The 20,170-nt window shown below is 40.2% G+C and overlaps 2 protein-coding genes across 2 annotated transcripts in view; one reads left to right on the top strand and one right to left on the bottom strand.

The window, feature by feature from the left end:
- slc5a10 (solute carrier family 5 member 10) overlaps positions 1–20,170 on the bottom strand; it is a 39,312-nt gene that overhangs the window by 13,535 nt on the left and 5,607 nt on the right. The window contains exon 8 of the mRNA XM_041785244.1: positions 17,168–17,303. Coding sequence (XP_041641178.1) covers positions 17,168–17,303 — 136 coding nt within the window. The remainder of the gene's footprint in view (positions 1–17,167; positions 17,304–20,170) is intronic.
- LOC121508404 (protein FAM83G) lies at positions 674–20,070 on the top strand. Its single transcript, XM_041785243.1, has 5 exons — positions 674–1,993; positions 4,943–5,110; positions 6,043–6,167; positions 12,264–13,635; positions 17,890–20,070. Exons 1-5 carry the CDS (start codon positions 1,481–1,483, stop codon positions 18,259–18,261), a joined length of 2,550 nt encoding a protein of 849 aa, XP_041641177.1. The 5' UTR covers positions 674–1,480; the 3' UTR covers positions 18,262–20,070.

Genomic DNA, 20,170 nt, shown 5'->3' with positions numbered 1-20,170 from the left:
TCATGATATTCCATTTTTTGATGCACCTGAATAACAGTGTGCCCATCCATATTGTTAACATCACCAATCAAAAGGTCATTCTGTTTTAAGAAAACATTTTGAAAAAGGCGATCCTGTTCGACAGCATAAATAAAATTAATTTTCTGTTGCTTTGATAAGAGTGTCTATTATTCAAGTTAAGAATAAAATATGGTTATTACAGGTTAACTTTACAATGGACCTTGATTGGGGAGACCTGCATCGGCACCCAGTTTGCCTGAACCCCAGAAAGCTCTCCCTTTTATCACCTCTGTGGGGGCCTGGTGTGCAGCCCCTCATTCTGAACTCTCTCCATTAGTGCATGCTCGTATGATCCTCTTTGTTCCTGTGCATGTATTTCAGCCTCTGTGTTTGTAATATTCAACAACAGAGATAAACTGAATTTCCTCTGAGGAGTTAATAAAGGATATTTTTTTCTTATTTTAACCGACTCTACCAAAGGGAAGGGCTTACGTATTTCATTATATGACGACAGATTAATAAACAATTAAGTCCTGTGGTTTAAGTAAACTGGTCCAACTGGGTCAGCTGTTGTGTCTCTCTCCGTCTGGCCAGGCAGGAGGGTGGAGTTTGAAGCCTCTCTTTCCTAACCCACTACCGGACACTCCGCCTTTCAGTCCCCGGTATCGGAGCTTCCGTTGGCGAATTCCAGGGTCAGACACTCGCCGGCTGCTCAACACTGGACTTAGATGAACTTTCTGTCTGTCTGGAGGAACTTTTTGAGACAAAATAAGGAAAGGAAAAACGGACGTGATCTCGAAGTAAAGGGAAGTTGGGACTCGCACGCGCCACGTCGGTGATTTTAACAACTTTTTATGCTTCGCTGAGTTCATCAGAAGTTGCCATTTTTGTGCCTTTAGACAGCTGAAGGGTTCAGACTTTAACAAAGGAGGAAAAGTGACTCGTCAGCGCTGCAGTTAGACTGAGTCACACTGTTTCGACACATTTAAAAGGAGGATTAGTGGCTTGTTTCTTTATCTCAAGTGTGTGTTCCGCTTCTGCCTGACTCATTGGCAGACACGAACATCTACTCAGACAGCTGCCTGCCTCCATGTCTGCCGGGCCCCGCGGCTGGAGCAGCTGAACCGGGCGGCTGCCGCTGGAGTTGCCCGGCCCCTGTCAGGTGAAAGGCGTGGCTTTGGGTGGTGGTGCTTTGATCGAAAAACACCTGAGGTAGTGTGTGTCAGTAACATGAGAGCTGAGCTGAGCTGGAGTCCGTTTTGAGGAGCTGTTCGGACTTTTTATTTCACTCTAATGAAAATGTTTTCCAATCGTTGAGGTTTGTTTACTGCCTTGGCTTCTCAGGTCACGCGGACACAGTATGGACCGTTATGAGAAGTCGTACTCTATCAAAGTTTGACCGTTTGGACTGACCGAAGAAAACTGGGTCGAAGTGGTTCCAACACTTAACTATTTACTGACCGGTGGATAAATTGGAGTCATGGCGTTGTCTCAGATTCAGTGTTTGGACGACCACCACGTCAACTGGCGCGTGAGTGAGAGCAAAGCGGAGTTTTTCTATAGTGAGGACCAACGGCTGGCTCTGGAGGCTCTCATCACCAAGGGCCGCGATGCTTTCATGGACTACATCAGCGAGCATAAAGTCCGGGAGTTCCTCTCGGAACCGGAGCTGGAGCGGATTGCACGGGTAGCAGAGGCCTACCGTCCTGGGCATGAGCATCACCCGAAACCAGAGACGCCGTTACCGGGTAGCTCTACCCCCGGGTTGGGGAACATCACCCCGGGGTCCGCGGAAGACGCCGGGGACGGTGAGGTGTCGCTGCAGTACTGGCCTGACCGGTCTGAGGCCTCAGTGGCGGAACTGGACCTTGGCTGGCCTGACGCCATATCATACAGAGGGGTCACGCGCGTGACCGTGTACACCCAACCTCCTACAGAGGGTCACACGCACATCAAAGAGGTGGTGCGGAAGAGCATTGCATCAGCCCAGAAGGTAGGCAGTGAGAAAGGCCAAGATAATGATTATAATGCAGTGTTTTAATCAGGGGATCTACAATAAATTAACATGGAAAATAACATGAACATGTCACAATAGTTTAAATGAAAAGAACAGAAGTCCTGTATTAAACAGCTTGTTTTTGTAGGCTATAATAGTTTGGTTTTTATACCAAGATTACACAGATTGTGTTTTAGGATGTCATTACAATGGGCTTAGTTTATATTTGGCTTCCCTATTTATACAAATCTTGGGGATTGAACACATTTTAACACAAAAACTAATAAAACACAACAATACAGAGGCTCCATTGTAAGACAGAACCCAATAAACACCCCAGAAGTCACAGCAAATTTCTTAACAAACATTAAAGTAAGATTTGATGTTAAGGAAAGAACTTCACAGGCTTAAAGCTACCCCAACACTGGGTTTAGATCAGTGGTTTTCAAACTTTTTTATGGCCTAGGCACACCTAAGATCAGGCCAAAATCTCAAAGCACACCATGTTCATATCCATACTAAACAGCATCTTTAAAACATCTCACAGTAGCTCAAGTTTTTATATCATTGGAGTAAAAATGTGTTGTTGAAAAAGTTACCACGTCACACCAAGACATGCTGTGGGCCTTGCCACACCATTTGAGAACCACTGGTTTAGATTACTAAAAGATGGCTTGATCAAATGTGAAATAAGCAGCTGTTGTGATATTGACTTATCAGTCATGCCGAACATTGAGCAATCTCAGCTCTTAGCCTTGGCAGTAGTGAACATCTTTGATTTCGCAGGGTATTTGGAGTTTTCTACACTGCTTGTGTGTCTATTGAAGTCAAAAGTCATGTCACCAGTCACATGGCTGCCAGCTATGCAGCTGCACACTAGGACAAGACATGGCCTATCAAACAGCAGTTATCTCTTATGGCTTCAGTCTGGCTGCATTTAATCCAATGACTCTCTTGTAAACATCAGTCTAGAGTTTTTTTTGTCTCATATCACTTTCTGTGTTTCTGTTTTTCTCAGACGTGCTCACCTCTCTCCATTCTCTCTCACCTGACAGACACATGCTTCATCATGCAGACTGCAAAGTTTTAATTAAACAAGCCTTATCTTGACACGCCAGGGGAGAAAAACGCTGTGACGTCACTGAATGTATAACATGCCAGACCTGTATACGCCACCTCTGACATATATAAATTTTGGCACGTGTACTCAAACTCTGGCCTGAATAAACAAGTCCTCAAATAAAATAGACTTTGTTCTAGGGCAGAGTACTTTTTTATAACTTGGAGAGTGCTTAAGACAGTGATCCAAGCAATAACTTTTTCCTTAATGCTGCTTTTTAGCTGAGCTTAATCAGGTTCAGGTTGTTTTTGTATTTATAAGCATGCACGATTGTTCTCTAAAAGGTGGTTTCTTTCACCTTTTACAGTTTTAGAGGGACTTAAGCATCATGCATTCTCTCAACAATAACAAAGCTAAGTTTCCACCAAGGTTCAGTTTGTTTCAGTATGGTATGCATTATTTGTGTTTCCACTAAGAAAACTTGGGAAATGTTAGATAACAAAATAACTGACCTGAACAGCCCTGCTTTTTCAGCACCCTTCTGTTGGTGCAAATGCACACCTATTGACCCTTAAAAGTGGAGCTAGACTTCATTTATTTGTCAAAACAATTGTCTCTTTCCAAATAACAGCACTAATAAGACAGACACTCAATACTGCAAGTTTTGTGCTGAGCTAAGGGGCTTATGGCGCCCCTTTAACAGCTTTTCTCCCCCGGTGTGTCATATAAATGCTTATAAAAGAAACAGTAACATACTATTCAGTTAATTAACCATGTGGGGTAGTGGGTAGACTACAAGGACTACTAATTTTAAGACAATCGACAACTATGCTGCGCAACAAGGAATTTGGCTCGGTTAGCTTTGTCCTTTATGTTCAAGAATTAAACATTAAATCAAATGATAAAAAAGTATGAAAAATTAAGATTTAAACATGCACAAGCTCTTGTTCTGTATTTTTTACTAGTATATACAAGTCCTCATACATTGATAATATGGTTGCAAGTATGCTAGATGCAAGGATGTGAGCATAATTATATGAGGTTTATAAGATAAATTAAGATATTTTACATTAATTAGTGCAAATGTGCACATGAGGTGAGGCATTTTACCAGATTGAGTTTTTTTTAACATATTATAGACATAAAAAAGCCAAAATATTACCTAATTAGGGGCCATTTGGGAGCCGAAAGAATGTCTTTTATCACTAAACTGGGCCAAATTAACCAGATTTTTAAAAGAAGCTAGCACTTACTACAACATTTACAGCCACTACAAGCAAGGCTGGATGGACATCAGCTGTAGAAAGCAAGATCAGGATTTACTGCACCAATCCGTGCCAAAGTGCACTGAACCAAATTGGACCACTTGGTGGAAATCCAGCATAAGAATACAGTTTATTTGTAATCTATGGTTAACTCTTCCAAACTCCCTCTCCGTGAAGTGGCTTCTCCCAGAGCTATTTTCTTCTCCAGTCTATCCATTTAGTCGCCAATCTTTGAGCCCACAATTGTGCAGTTCTCTAACTTCAAACTGGGTCATGTGAAGAGTGAATAGACAGCGCTGTGTGAAGAGATGCCATGCTGTCACAGGATTTGCCCTGTCGTTGAACCTGCATTGTCCAGCCGCTGCACACTCTATCACCTCTCTGCAAAGCACTCTCTGTTTCCAGCAGTCTCTTTATGGGACCTTCATGTTCTGACAGATTCTTTCTCTTTTGAGGGTTTAACTGTGTACATTCAGTTCTCACAATTGCTCAGCTTCCTTTCAGGATTTATTGGGTGGAATAGTGTTTACAGGGGCAGCTCAAATCTAAACCCACCCTCACAGATCAGGAAAAACTAACACCATTTCTGGTTTCCTCTTTGTGTTGTGTTTTTTTTTTTAGGTGATCGCTGTAGTGATGGATGTTTTTACAGACGTGGATATCTTTCGAGACCTGCTGGATGCTGGCTACAAACGCAAAGTTCCTGTATACATTATCCTTGACCAGGCTGCAGTCCCATGCTTTCTTTCCATGTGTGGCAGAGCTGATATGCACCGCGGACACCTGAAGGTTTGCAAAAACACACTCACAGATGATGTTTGGATAAGTGGGGGGTGGGGGGTGAACTAGCTGGAGAGATGGCTACCTTTGATAAGCACGTAATAATAGAGGAGGGTTTAAATTACAAAGCTCCTATGTCAACATTTGAAATTAAATTTTTTTCATGAAAGACACTTCGCAATAACAAGCATATCACTATAAAAGGGAACTAAATGCAAGTAGAGCAGATGAGGACACAGGTGTGACATGTTTCTGCCTGCAGGTCTTGGCAAACTGCATGCACCATCCAGTTTTTATAACCATATGCTGAATTTATTATTCTTTGTTTAACTGGTCTAGGCACTAACAGAAAATACTTAATATGTAATGGGTGCCTTTCTAGATATTTCATACTGGAGGCCAAAAAAAAAATCCCCACCAAGCACATTCCCTTTTGTGCTGCAGGCAATTAGCTAAACCATGCACACACATGCTCTCTCTGACATGATAATCTTTCATTTTTCTTTCTCTCTTCCTCATGGCATCGACAATCAGACATCCGCTCTCTTTCAGACTGTTTTTTATCTGCCATCTCTGCTGTCATCATGAGCATTTATGACTTCTATGCTTAGTATCTCCCGTGAGGTTTACTTACGAGGTAACGCTCGGCCTGCAACCACACCCTTATCACAGGGCCAAAGACAAACACAGCAGGGTGTGTCAAACAAGCATGCTCATACATCGATACAATCCATGCTCTAACCTGTACAGTCAGGAGGTTATGGTGGTATTAAAAGGAAAAGAGCTGTGCTAGAAAACTCATTGTTTTCCACCTCCTCATTCTCTTGACGCCTTTATTTGCCCTTTGTTCACTAAAATCCTTCGTCCCATTAACATGAAATCCCCAAGAGCCTGCCTGTGCATGGTATTAACCCTTAATGTACATGTGTGTTTTTGTTTAGAATCTGCGTGTTCGCTGCTGTGGAGGTGTGGAGTTCTTTACAAGGTCAGCACAGAAGGTTCGTGGATCTCTGAGCCAGAAGTTCCTCCTGGTCGATGGAGACAGAGCCATCTCAGGCTCCTACAGGTGAGCAGTGTGCTGAGCACGTTTTTCGTATGAATGAAAATACTGCAATCTTTGTTTGTTGTAACTCAGCCAAGCAGGCCATGTTTTCTTTCTGTTTATTGGCAAGTTAAATAGAATTATAAAAACATCTGTACTAGCTGGCTTTTGATTGGACTTTATGGAAGTGAGAGAAGAGGCTGAAGAAAACCTCTATTAAATTTCAAGCCACTTGCATTTGCAAGGAGTAACAGTGACATTAGTATGCCACCTTTAAATGGCCGTCCATAAGCACCATCTGACTGGATCTCACTAGTGTTGTCACCATTAGATTTTTTAATAATCTACTAATCTTAGACATCCATTATTGGGTACTTTCATCCTTTTGATTATACAAGTTTGTAGGCATACTCCTGCACACTGTCTAAATTGTACAAATATGTTGCCAATGTTATCAAGATATGCAAATGTATTTGTGCAAATTAGGTAGCGCTCTATCTTTCTTGCCCTTAGTGGCATTCGCTGGCTCAGTAGACCTACAGTCAGTCTTGCATATACTGCTCCTGCAGCCACATGTCATTGTGTCCTTGCACTAGACATTTAACCCCAATTTGCTCACACTGCTGCGTCAGTAGTGCGTGAATATAAATGGATACATATGCATGAAGTTGGTTTATACTAATATATGCTCTACATAGTTGCCTTTGCTATTTGTGTGTGAACTTAGAGTAAATGGATGAGTGAAAGCTGTGGTGTTGGTCAACTAGAACAGGACTTTACAAGCTCAAGTCTGTACTATTTAAAAATATAATTCAAGATTTGAATTTCTTTAAACTGTAGTGTTTTTTCACCTACTACTGAATGTCAAAGATTGTATAAGTTTAACACATTCAAAAGTGTGAAAGTACTGACAGTTCTGAGAACCTTTGAACTGACTTTCAAATAGGCAATAAGCAGAGGCGGTTTCAGTATTTGGAGGCCCAAGGCACAGACCAATATTAGGGCTTTTCCATTTCTTCCAAGCACGGCTCGGCTTGACTTGGCACAGCAGCCCAGCGCAGCAGGGGAGTTGCTTTTACACCACAACCGAGTTTGAGGGCGCATCTGGAGCTGATGACACAGTGCTTTGAGCCCTCCTCGATCTCTCTGCTCTGTCTGATCTGAATGACTTTACATCGTTTTAAAGCAAAAGATCAAACTGTAGACTGACAGCACTGCAGGCTCCTCTTTTTACATTCTCTCTCTCCCCGTCTCTCTCTCTCTCTATCCGCGATCAGTAAACAAAAAATAGTTCACGCTTCTCATCAAAGGAGAGAATTTTCCTGCATAGAAATTAAAGAAAAGTCTCCTTATTATTGATTTGTGGGTCTCTAAAGAGCAGAAAATGAACACAATCATATTTTGGATTGGGCAATGAGAACTGCATGCTTTACTAGTGTAAATAAATTAAAGACAGACTCTGTCATGGACAAAATGTCTCCAACACCTCCAGCATTTTATTTTTTAAAAGTCTAGAATTTATTTGTATATAAGAAGGGGAAAGCGTTAAACTTTGGTTATTAGTAAGTGCAGAAAAAAGGTGTATTCCTGGATCAGTGCCTGGTCCTTCCTGATTTCACTCGTCAGTGTGAGAAGCTGTGTGCACTGAAGGTGGGGCTGGCCTGCTTTGGCCCTACTCATGAGCAGGGCCATTTGAGCGCGGCTCAGTGCGGCCAAAGTGGTGATGGAAATGCAAATCAGCACGGCTTGGTTTGGCTTGGTGCGGCCAAAAGCCGTAGTGGAAAAGCCCCATATGTGGCCCTCAACAATTTAGCTACAGGCAATTATAGGGAGTGAACAAATATTTTGAAGCGTCTCTTTCCAGCTAACAAAGTTAAAGATCTACAGGACATAATTTTGAAACATAAACCAACTAAATAACCAACAGCAACTGTGCTTCACCTCTTAGAAGACTTTTGGTGCAATATCTGTTCTTCTGCCACATATAGTTATTTGTCTATATTGAAACACCACCACTGCGTTGTTTCATTGGGTCTATGGGGATCAATCTGACTCTAAATTTCTTCATATAAAGACAATTTTAGGCTGACTGAAGGGCTTTGACCTTGCTGCTGGAGCATGGAGATCACCCAAGGACCTTTTTAGACCATCAAAATATACTTTGATGCTTTTTGTTTAAACTTAGCCCCTTATTTCCTGTCAAAATACATGTCTTATCTTAATCATTGAAAGTAATTTTAAACACATACCTCACATCTGATGCACACCTATAATGATGATATCTTGATGCCCTTTGGAGCACAAGGCTCCAGGCAATTGCCTACCTTTGCCTAATGGTAAAACCACCCATGCCAATAATAAGATTGTTAATCTGGTGTCCAAGGATGGCTTTGACAAACACAAAAATCGAAGTATCTTCGTAGTGGACATAGGGTTCCCCTGCCTTCATTTTTCAAAGAAGCTGACATCTTAATGATGTTATTTCTCTGTAATAATTTTATATTTCTATAAACTCACTTGATTTTAACTCGTTTGCCTCCCCTCCCTCTATGTGAACTATTTGCAATTTAGTACAAAGTACTGGCGCATCAGTTAGGATCAGCCTTGTGTCTATACAGAATAACTCTTGACCTAGGTTGAGGGAAAAGACCAGGAAGTTTTCTTCTTATTTCTGTACTTAATATACAAACCCATTTGAAACTACGACTGGACTCTGCCATATCTCTCACTGTACATAGTTTTTTGGTGTCTTTTGGCTCATTATTTTGGCTTTGGACAGCAACTTCACTGTTCACTGCTTTAGCTTTTATTATCCTGTCTCATCCGTTTCCAGTTACAGCTGTTTCCAGAGAAAGTAAACAGGTAGCTGTAAGATAATGTGTTTCCCTTAACAACATGATAACAAGAAATGATATGTCAATATTTAGTTTACAGTTTGGTGCTCTGCTCCCAAAAGGCCGAAAATCATCTAGTCAGACTTTTATCAGCTAGTTCAATTATCTAATTAGACTGGTCTTTCATTGTCAAATAAACATTCCCCTCAACAGATGAACACATCATTATAGCAGTTTCAGTCTTACAATCTTCACGTGATCTCATAGATGATATGCCATGTTGAAGGGAAGCATGAAAGAAATATGTAATCAAAAACAAAGTTATAATCACGGCGTAATACGAGACTTCAAGGTGCAAATATCTTGTTTACTGGTTAACCTATGAGTTGAAGGAGATGTTACATAAAAGAAGAATTTTGATGGAAAAAACCTGCAAGGAAGGAGGTCTAGCTGAAGAATAGGACATTTAAAAGTTTAGATGACAAGATTTAAGGTACTTGTATTAATAATTAGCCCTTTTCTGCTCTTGTTTAGTGTACTGTCTCTTTTATCTGCATTTCTATTCTTTTGTACGGTCATTCAACTCGAGAAAAATTTACTTACCTGGTCATTATTATTTATGATCTCAGTTTATACACTGGGAGGAAGATTGAGAGCAAGCACCTTTTTATATCCACTCTGATAGCAGTGTATATAAAACAAAATGTTTTTGTTTAAATCAACACATCAAACAACAATCCAAGGCATCTACATTAGAGACGAAGGAAACCATACTGCATTCAGATCATTCCATGTCAGATAAAAATTTTTATATTTATTTAAAAAGCCAAGCATAGCTAATAGGACAACCTTCAGCAGAATCATTTCTAAGTTTCCAAATCTCATTCCTGAATAGATAACTGAAGGGGATCAAGTACTTTTGTGATTCCTGAGATGTTTGCTAAGAAGAGCTTTGTTATTAAATCAAACGCATTTTCTCTTGGGACAGCCAACAACAGCCTTGTTTTTTTTTTTTATCATTTTTTAAAAAACATTCTCCAAAGATATTCCTCTGATTTCAAAAAACTTGTTACAGGATGTCAGACTGCATCTAGAGCTTTAAAGCAACTTTTTTAAAACCATGTTTCATGTGAAAGTATGATCTAAGAAGATGTAAAATGTTACCAAATAAAGCAGTAGACTCCTGAGTATTTGCTATTATGACTGAGACCAATCTAACATGTTTGCTTATGTTGACAGTTGTTAAATCTGTTCAGATTTTTTGAAATGAAGTTTGATGATATCCTTAAAAAAATAGTGTGCAGCTATACAAAACAGCACCTTGAAAACCTAGAGGGGCAGTTCATGGGCCAATTCATGCATTTTTCCCTCCACCCTTACAAAGAAAAAAGGAATATGGTTGAAAACTGGTGGGCAATCCTTTTAAGAATAGAGACTCTGCATACAACTGTCAATAATAGATAAATGGATTCTGGGGGACTGTGGAGGGTTGACAATTGTGCTTTTTCATAATTGTAAGCAAACTCTAAATCAGATCTTCCCAAACTTTTTTTGCTCATGTCAGGGGCTGGGGACCCCTACTGTCCCTGTAGGTGGTTAGAGTATTTAGAAACACACAGCCTAAAAAGCATATTAAAGTAAGTTATCGTAAGAAAATATGTGTGCAGCAGACCCCTATATTATTGTTTCCATGTGCAAACTCACATTTAAAAGATTTCTCTTACACATTAATTTCATTTTAGCATTTATCTCACCCAGGGACTCTTTTTTATTTAACTAACTATATTTATATATTTTTTGGACTGTCAAAATAAATCACATGAGTCAGGATGAATTAAGGTCCACAGTTATTGCACATTTTATAAAATTGTGATTAATCCCATGATTTTTTTTGTCTATTTCAACAAACTACCGTGAAGCCACATCAGTGTCTCCCTGCAGCCACAGTGATGTAAAATAAGCTCACCAATGCTCCTTAAGTTTTCATTTCCCTTTAAAAAAAAGCCCTCATAGACAGTGCAGTGGATAAGTGAAAAAATCATATGAACACTGTTCTCAAACATTTACTGTCTTACTGTCCCCTTTGTTTCCTTTTCAATCCATAACAACTTCTTTGTCCATGTTTAAGTTCATGTTGAAATCTTTGATCTGCCCATAAAAGCAGTTCTGAACAATTTGTGGAATTTTAAAATACAATAACAAGATGCAATTAATGGAGATTAACCACAAATATTCTGAGACTAACCCAATTAAAACTTTCAGTCTTTTGGGTCACACATGGCCAAGACTTGAATCTGCTTATTTTAATTAAAGACAATTCCTTCAAACAGTGTGATGTGGCCAGCGGGATACCACAAGGACAAACTTTTTAGTTTATTTATGTAACCCTTTTGTGTACTCATCAGGAGGCACCACATCTCTTTCCGCAGCTATGCTGATGACACTCAGCTCTATGTGGCCATGTCTCCTGATGACACCAGACACATCAATTAACTTTTTAATGTCTTTTAGATATGAAAGCCTGGATGTAAAAAAAATGTTTGGAGCTCAACCAGGACAAAACAGAAGTTTTAATTATTGATTCCAAAGCTCAGAGAGAAAAATTGCCCTCTCAAACTACACAAAATAGAACTACACCCAAGTCAAGAAGCTAATAATCTTTGATTGTGATGTAAATTTTACAGCTCATATGCAGTATGTCACAAAAACAGCATTTTATCACTTGAAGAACAAGTAAGGCAATTTTTCTCTCTGAGCCAAACAGAGAGACTAAAGCACGCTTTTATAACAGGCTGGACTGTAATGCTCTCCTTTCTTGTCCACTGAAGAATATTTATCAGCTCCAGCTCATCCAAAACTCCAGGAGGGACCTCAGATCCTCTGGCTCTTCTGTCTTGGCTGTTGTACTGAACAGAACGCAAAAGTTTGCCGATGCTGCATGCAGCTATTACGCTCTGAGACGGTGGAACAGCTTTAAAGAGGATCTGAGAATACTGAGATTTTTAAAACGCAAGCTAAAAAACGTAGTCTCTAAATCCTTTTACCATTTTACCTTTTTGTCAGTCACTTTTCTTCTCTCCAGCATTGTAAAGCATTTAGAACTGCAATTGAATATGTTTGAAATGTGCTAAATCAATAACGTTTGTTTGTTTGATTGATTGATTGATTAATAGATAGATAAATAGATAGACAGATAGACAGATAGATAGATAGATAAAAGGAAAGGAAATCACCCCTGAGTGAGCCAGTGCTCTGGATTAATGCTTCCATGTTTGTGTTCCTCCAGCTTCACCTGGTCCTCCTCTCGTCTGGACCGTAACCTCATCACTGTGATCACAGGACAGGCGGTGGAGACCTTTGACCTGCAGTTTCGTGATCTCTTCCTCCTGTCCAGAGGCGTGTCTCTCAACAAGGTTCCCATGGTGGACGAACCTGTCCCTGATCCAATCCCACAGGCTGCTCCAGTTCCGGTTCCAGCTTCTATTGCTCGGAAACTCATCAATCCCAAATATGCCCTGGTTGCAGCGGGGACAAGTCAGACTTCTTCTGAACAAACCTCCAATAAGCCGATTCCCCCCGGGTTAAAGATAATGAAGGCACGTCTCAAAGGGGTTATTGAAGAGCCAGCCATACACCCTGGATTACTGAATCTGGAGAAAGCAAACCTGATCCCATACCTGCCCACCTGGCCAGAACCAGATCCACCAAGTGATGTGATTGGCTTCATCAACATTAGGGATGAAAAGCGAGCCAATCAGGTTCATTTACAGAGGTCTGAGAGGTTTGAGGTCAGCCAAGCTATACGCTTCACTTCACCGCTTACACTTCCAGCAAAGAACGAACCAGCTTTACGTCAGGATGATAAAATGGATGGAAAAGCAGAAAATCCTCCTGGGAGTAAAGGTACAGATGCTACAAGTCCAGTGAGTCCAACCAAGAAACAGTCCAAAAAGCAAACACAAGCAGCACAACATATAGACCAGTCTGATGAAACAGATTCAAGAGCACCCCCTCAACAGCAAAACACACCTGCAACACAAGAGACACAAAAAACAAGTACGCACACTCCTACATCACAACCCAAAGTTACTGCGGCATCACAACCAATAGAAAATGCCAAACAAACCCCAGAGAACCCACAAACCGTCGCACCTCCTGTTCCAAAACCCCGCACACTGCAGATAGTTCTAGATTCTGCCCCTGCAGAACAGCAAGGCAACCCGCAAGTCACCCTGATGAAAATGGACCAATCAGACGAGGAGGAGGAGGAGCTGAAACCAAGCCGCCGTAACTTAAAATTAACATTAAAAGACGACAGCCCGGACTCAGGCAGCAACGAGGAAGGAAGCCAAGACAGCACAAAGGTCATCTGTGACCGAGCTGCCAATGATGATCCTTCGAGCACATCCACAGCGTCAGAAGAGGAGTTTTATGACTGTGCACAACCTGACACCAGAGACCAGATGTCCAATGGGGTGACGACAGGGTCAGGACGCGGGCATCGCCATGGAGATGGGGTCAACATGATGGCTCGCCTCTCACAGAGCATGCTGGACTTGCGGGAGCCGAGCAAATCAGAGGACAGCACTGAACTGATTCGCCAATCACAGCAGCTCCGCAGACAAGGTTACCCCTCACCACACAGGCACATAGGACAGGTAAGCACCAAGGTGACTTGATTGCTGTTTCAACCCATCAGCTACTGAAAATTTCAAGAAATTTCAGGACAGCCTGAACCTAAAATCCTCCTGAGTTGCAGAGCAAGTCTAACACTACAATGGTAGTTTTTTTCTTTATGTCTGTGCTACTTTTGATCCTATGTACTCTTACTATGAACAATCATACTGAAAAGTGAATACTGGTGAGAAGGGCTGGTCTAGGAAGAAAATTTGGCTCTAGCATTTTTGGCTTGAACTTTGCCCCTCACAACAGTTTGAATATGACATAATTGCAGACACCTCCCCTTTGCCCCCCTTAATACATGGAGCTGCCATATCCAACCCCCAAAAAGATTACATAGCTTAGCGCTTAGTGGCATTGATGCATCTAATGGTGTGTATTCAATCTGTTTGAATGACTACTTAGTAGAAGTACATAAAAAAGCAAACAATGTCTTAGAGATTTTCTGCTAGAATTAATTGTAATTGTAATTTTTCAAATTAAGAAAGGCTTTAGGAGAAATGATTTGACCAGTAAACTGCCATTATAAAGTAAACCTATGGGCCATTGCCCCTTCTCTATGGGGCTGGTGCTTAGTGGAAAAAAACAAACAAACAATAGATTAATCATACCAGCATCAAAGAGCATCCACCCACCAGGAAATGCCAGATTGCCAGTCCACCCATGCTGGTGAGCAGAACAGTTTGAAGCAGCTTCTCATATCTCAGCAGTCAGATCATGTAAACATTATCACCCAAGCTCACTCACGGTGAAATTTCTTGAATATTTCCCGAAATGTTGGCATGTCAGCTCAGCCCAACTTCACTGAAACTTTACTAGGCAGCTGACAGGAAGAGGTCAGGGTGAAAACTTTGCTGTTTGTCTTTACACATGCAGCTTACCCCCAAAAATTTAACAAATGCTCCAGGTTCTTATCATGGTTCTGAATTGCTTCAACTTCAGGAGTCACCAATATCTTCTTAAAGCTACAATATATTGAATTTTTTAACAGAAGTATCTATTTAAATTAAATAACTACTCCAATTTTATAGATGAGTACTTATATTACCACAAACATTTACAACAGTTTACAAAAGCAGAGAAATTTTACAATTATGACGTTACATCTCTTGTTATGATGGCTGTCACGACAAAGCCACTGTGACCACGAGAGCTTGACTGCAGACATCCATAAACGCATGGGCACTTGGGACATTCAGAAACTCATATGTGTTGCCTACTATGTTTTACTGTTTAAATTTAGGTGTTTAATTAAGATGTTTAAAAGTCCCAACATATCCCGGGCCACGTGCTACAGTGGGTTCCCAAAATGCTTTGCGTGTGGCTCCTGTCCCCCCAAGGCACAAGCCAGAATAGGTCAGCACATGAAAAACAGGTTTTCTCTATCAATGTGGGAAATTCATCCAAGAAAATGGAACATGGTTTACTGTTTATTACTTTTGCCTTATGAGTTTAGTTTTTAATAAAAGACATCTCAAAAAAAGATAACAGGCAACTGATGTGGGCAGAGCACAACGCCCCGTAGGATCGCCCAGCACCATTGGAGGACAAATTAAATGTCTCTGGGATTCGCCTCTTCTACATCACAAGGGTGTGTTCAGTAGGGCCGTAGATTACCGATAAAGAAAACAAAAGAATATGAAAATGAGGACATTTCAAAAGTTTACAGATGTCTCAGTGCACATGTTTTATGGATGTCTAATGTCTGCAGCCATGTGCCTCTCACTGTCTGTGACAGACACAAATTGTTTACTGTTGCAATGAAAGCACATGATGTTATGTGAAGGAAAGCAAAACAATGCAATGGGAAATGCTACTGGAAACTGCCCTTCTATTGCAGCATTTCATTCATGTTTTGTGCTGCTTACCTTTAATGGACTACAGTTACTCTGCCATTATTTGCTGGTTCAATTGTCCAAGCTCAACCCTGTAACACAGTACCCAGTAATGCTTTGGCCTCACTAGGCATTTCCAGGTTGAGTCAAGATCAGGCCCGCTGTTCAGTTCTCCCACCTCTGTGATTCACTTCCTGTTTCAAAGTGTAGCCTCTGTTCATTTAAAATGGCTCTCCATACGGTGTATTTACTAAACCGTAAACAAAAAGTAAACAGTAGACACTGGCAGTGCTGATCTTTACCCATCATATGGTGTTACTGTTTAGATTGAGAGCCTCCTGATGGTGGAACTTAGATACTTTGCATTTTAATGAGAAATATTTCAAATTTCTGAACATTATGAACCACTCAAATATATGTGATCAAAAGATATGATTGAACCAACAGACAGAACAAAACAAGTATGTTTAAAAGCTGAAGAAGCCATGACAGGGCATGCATGCTGCAGTCTATTTCCCTCCATTACCCTACAATAATCTGTAAACATTGATATTTTCTAGATGTTTTCTGTTAGCTTGAGAAATTAACACAGCATAATGCAAAAGCATGCTTTGTTATCCTAAGATAAGTCCAGATTTCAAGAAAACAACTTCAAATTACTGACCATCACAGCAAAACAGAGTAAAGTAAACTAAATGGTTGTCTGTCTATCTCAGGCGTCTGTCGATCATAGAGTTTTAGCCACAGTTTTTCCAGGAAACACTTTTGTGACCCACTGAAAACAGCTCAGGGACCTACTTTTGGTCCTAACTTGCCAGTTGAGAACCAATAGTCCATGGGACCCACAACAGCAAATTAGAAAGCATCAAGAAATTTATTTTTCTTTAAAGGTTTTTAATGCCTGTTAGTGCTGCCAAAGGGTCAGGAGGAGTTATTTACTGCTTGCATTGCATAAATGCCTTTATTTACAGCAGCCACAGCAAAGACTCACAGTAAGAGATACCTTTGACAGTTAAAAGGAAGCAGGGTGATTTATTAGTCAGAAAACACTACTTACATATGCTTAGAACAAGATATGTAAAGTGATAATGTACTACCTTGAGCACAGGGGCTGCCAAAATCAACACAAACTGAAAGCTTCATATAGCTGCTTGAAGCACTCTCAAGTGAAGATGGAAAGTCTGGATTTGTCATGGAGAATGTGATATTTTTCAAGTTAAATGTCCTCTGGTTTTGTACTGTTGATCTGACAAAATAAGCCCTACGAAGAATTAACTTTGGGATACTTTAATTTTTACTTTTTCATACATAATAGTCTCCCTGCATCACAAAATAAACTTTAGACCTTAGATAACTCTGAAAGGCAGATGCCAACAGTGCTTCATTCCATCTTTGATGTCCATTTAAAAATATTTCACTCTTGAACGACTACTGTGCAGGATTCTACAGGATTAACTTTTGTTTTGAGCATTTTCACTGTGGGGTTCATTAATTCAGGATTAACAGAAAGGCTCTCAGACAAACACGGTTATGCAATCCTGCTTTAAAAAAAGGGTGTGTTCCACCGGTGGTGTCTAAGCAGGTTACTACCTGCTTACAGTAAACATGTCACCCCTTTTTTCCTTCTAAAGAGGTGTGTGTTTATGTGAATCTTTCCACATCTATTTGGACGTACCTGGATAGAGAGCTCTGCTGATCATGCCAGGAAGGATGATGAAGATAAACGGCAGCATTTTCAGATAGGCAGCCAGGATTGACGCTCCTTTCACATGACTCATGTTCTTAGCAGACAGGGACCGTTGTACAATCACCTACACATGAAAACAAAAAACGAAACAAGACTATTAAACTGTCTAAATTACATAACACAAACACATGTTTTTAGTGGTTTATGAAATAGTCTGATACAAATGATATAAATACCTCTTTATGATCTGCAAAACTAATCAAGACTATTGGCATTAGAAGAGATTATTTCTGCACAGTAACTTTTTTTTTTGTTTTGCACTTCTGGCCCTAGGTAGATGTCTGACAAAGTGAGTAACAACACTCTGCCAAAACAACACCTGTATATTACTTAAAAACTTTATCTCGCTGACATTTCTATGATGAGCCTTGATGTATGAAAGGAGGGACAATAATATACATATGACTTTTTGAGATAACTGACTTAATTTCTATAAAGGAGCCATCAAGTTTTTTTATTAGTTTCCTGCATTTTTATAGTAAAATAATGCATGAATCTCAGAACCAAGTGCATTCAAGTGGAAACGATAGTTTTGGAATATTTGTGAATTAAAGTAGAAAATGATAAGGGACCAAGGATTTATCCCTGAGGTACTCCATAAGTGGCTCCATATTAAAAAATTTCTCTCCTTTTGTCCTCCTTCTTTCTAGTTGTTCAAGACTTCAAAATCTCCAGGCCGTGATGGGCGACTGAGAGGAAATACAGTAGTACTTGCTAAACCAGGCAGTTTTCACCGCCCGACCCGAGCAGCTGGCCCTGTGATTGGAGGACACCGTTACTGGCAGGGTCAAACACTGCAGTCTGAATCATCTCAGTTCCATGGAGAGACGCGCTCTGGACGGTCACCAAGACGCCACAGCCCTGGCTACAGGAAGACAGACCACGCATCCCCACAGCCACCAACCAATGCTTCGGGGTTACTTGGAGTATCTTTCTCAAAACTGAACAATTTGAAACACCTAAGGGCAAGAGCTGGGGTACCACAAAAGAAAATGTCGCAGAATAACAAGGCTACCAGGTAGAACTGTGGGCAGGTACATGTACATAATGGGGATTAGAGTTAATTAAGTTGCTCAATCTTCAGTGTGGAATCTTCCCTATCTCTGCCATACAAAGTTACTTCCTGTTTTAAAACCTTTAGGCTCAACATACAGGATATCTGTAACTGGGATACTTTGACTATGTCAACAAGGGTTGGCAACTTCGTTAAATGATTTGTTTGAAGAGGTTTTGTCTGTAAATAGATTACATCACCTTCCAATTCTACATTTATTTGAAAAAAGGTTTCTAGTTTGATTGTTTTGGTCTGACCATGGGCTGCAGAGTACTGGACCAGGTCTGAGTGACGTCAGCCTTTTTGTTACTGAAGGGGCCTTTGAAGCCATATGAGACGTCGCTATATTGAAAACGCCGTCTTAAATCAACTTCAGATCAAACATGAATAAACAAAGAGGTGGAACTGAGGCAGGCCTTAGCCTCCTGACAAACAAAAATACTTGCTAGCTACCAGTCATATCAGACATGCTGAACTTATATCCTCTAAACCAAAAGTACGAGCTATGAAAAAAACCCTGGAAGTGCCCATGAAGATATGAACTCTTAAGACCAAAACTGTTTTTTGAACCAGGCTGTAAACGTGTTTTTTCTGCTGTAAAAATTGCTATTTTAACATGGGATGTATATTCTGTATGACTTCTGGTGCTTCTGCAGGCAGCCTCAAGTGGACAGTCGAGGAACTGCAGTGTTTTACACTTCAGCGTTGGTTTTGTTTTTCAACAGTGGCAATTTCCACGTGTTCTTTACTTGCTGATAATGAACTTTTGAAACAGGAACTATACAGACATATAACTTGACATTTGCATGTTTAGAAACATGCATAAAGACACATTTTAGCACTTCCCTCTAATATATTTATCCAAGAGTTGTGTGAAGATTTCTATCATAAGCAGGGTTTATTTAAAGGTGATAACCAGTCCAAAGAGACACTGTGACGGTGTGATAGTATTCCCTTTAATATTGTAAATAATCCTCTGAACAACTTCTTAATTACCTCAACTGCAATTCTTTTTCATTTTTTTGTACTGTAACCAACACAGATGGATGTGTTGTATCTGTGAAATCAATGTTATCTGATTGTCTTCCCACTGACAAGAGAGTCATGCTCTGGTGTTGATAGCACTGTGATTGGTTACTGATGTTGCAAGGGTAGGGCTAATGCTATGATTACTTATATAGATGGATGTGATTGATAACCTGTGCAGGTACAGAGAGGTTGTAAATATGGAATTTAAATCACTGATATGGGACCAAAAGGGAACATTGTAAATAAAAAGATGGATTGTTGCTGAACACACACTGCTGTCGTCCTAACAAGTTAAGTCAACACATGATTGTCACCAGATGTTTTTGTGAAAAACATCTAAAACAGTAGATGATTGTGTCTACAGACACTTCAGCAGAATGGAGTTAGGGCAAGTCATATGAGCAAAACCAACCACCTAACTTTAAGAGTAGAAGGTCCAGCTTGCTCCTGTCCAAACAAACTTACCATAAGGTTCATTTTGGCTGGACTGGAGGATGAGTAGTTCACTTTTTAACTAAATCATCTTACATTTTGCTGTAATTTTCCTCTTTTGACCTGTTTATTTACTGCCAATAACATTGACTATGTGACAGCAAATGTGGAAGTGGTAACTCTGTCAAATTACATTTCCAGGATGTAAGTTCATCTAGAAATACAAGGAAGTGTTTTTTACAGGACATTTGTATAAGTTTATATTTTATTTGCTTTATCTGATTAAGCCCCCCTCTTTTATAGCCATACCACCTGAATCAAGTTTGGGCAATTAAAATCATGTACTCAGAAGATCCTCGAGACATTTTCATGTGACGTAGGAAAAAACAAATGGAGCCATGCTCAGCTGCTGAATT

This window comes from Cheilinus undulatus, linkage group 4 (assembly GCF_018320785.1).
Source record: "Cheilinus undulatus linkage group 4, ASM1832078v1, whole genome shotgun sequence".
Classification (NCBI taxonomy): Eukaryota; Metazoa; Chordata; class Actinopteri; order Labriformes; family Labridae; genus Cheilinus; species Cheilinus undulatus.
Note: the sequence above shows the minus strand (reverse complement) of the source record. Positions and strands in the feature narration are given on the sequence as shown.

Excerpts from the sequence above, each read along its gene's own strand:
- LOC121508404 (XM_041785243.1), top strand. The coding sequence starts at position 1,481 with ATGGCGTTGTCTCAGATTCAGTGTTTGGACGACCACCACGTCAACTGG. Across the intron at positions 6,168-12,263 it reads GCCATCTCAGGCTCCTACAG|CTTCACCTGGTCCTCCTCTC; the intron begins GTGAGCAGTGTG and ends GTGTTCCTCCAG. Across the intron at positions 13,636-17,889 it reads CACACAGGCACATAGGACAG|TTGTTCAAGACTTCAAAATC; the intron begins GTAAGCACCAAG and ends CCTTCTTTCTAG.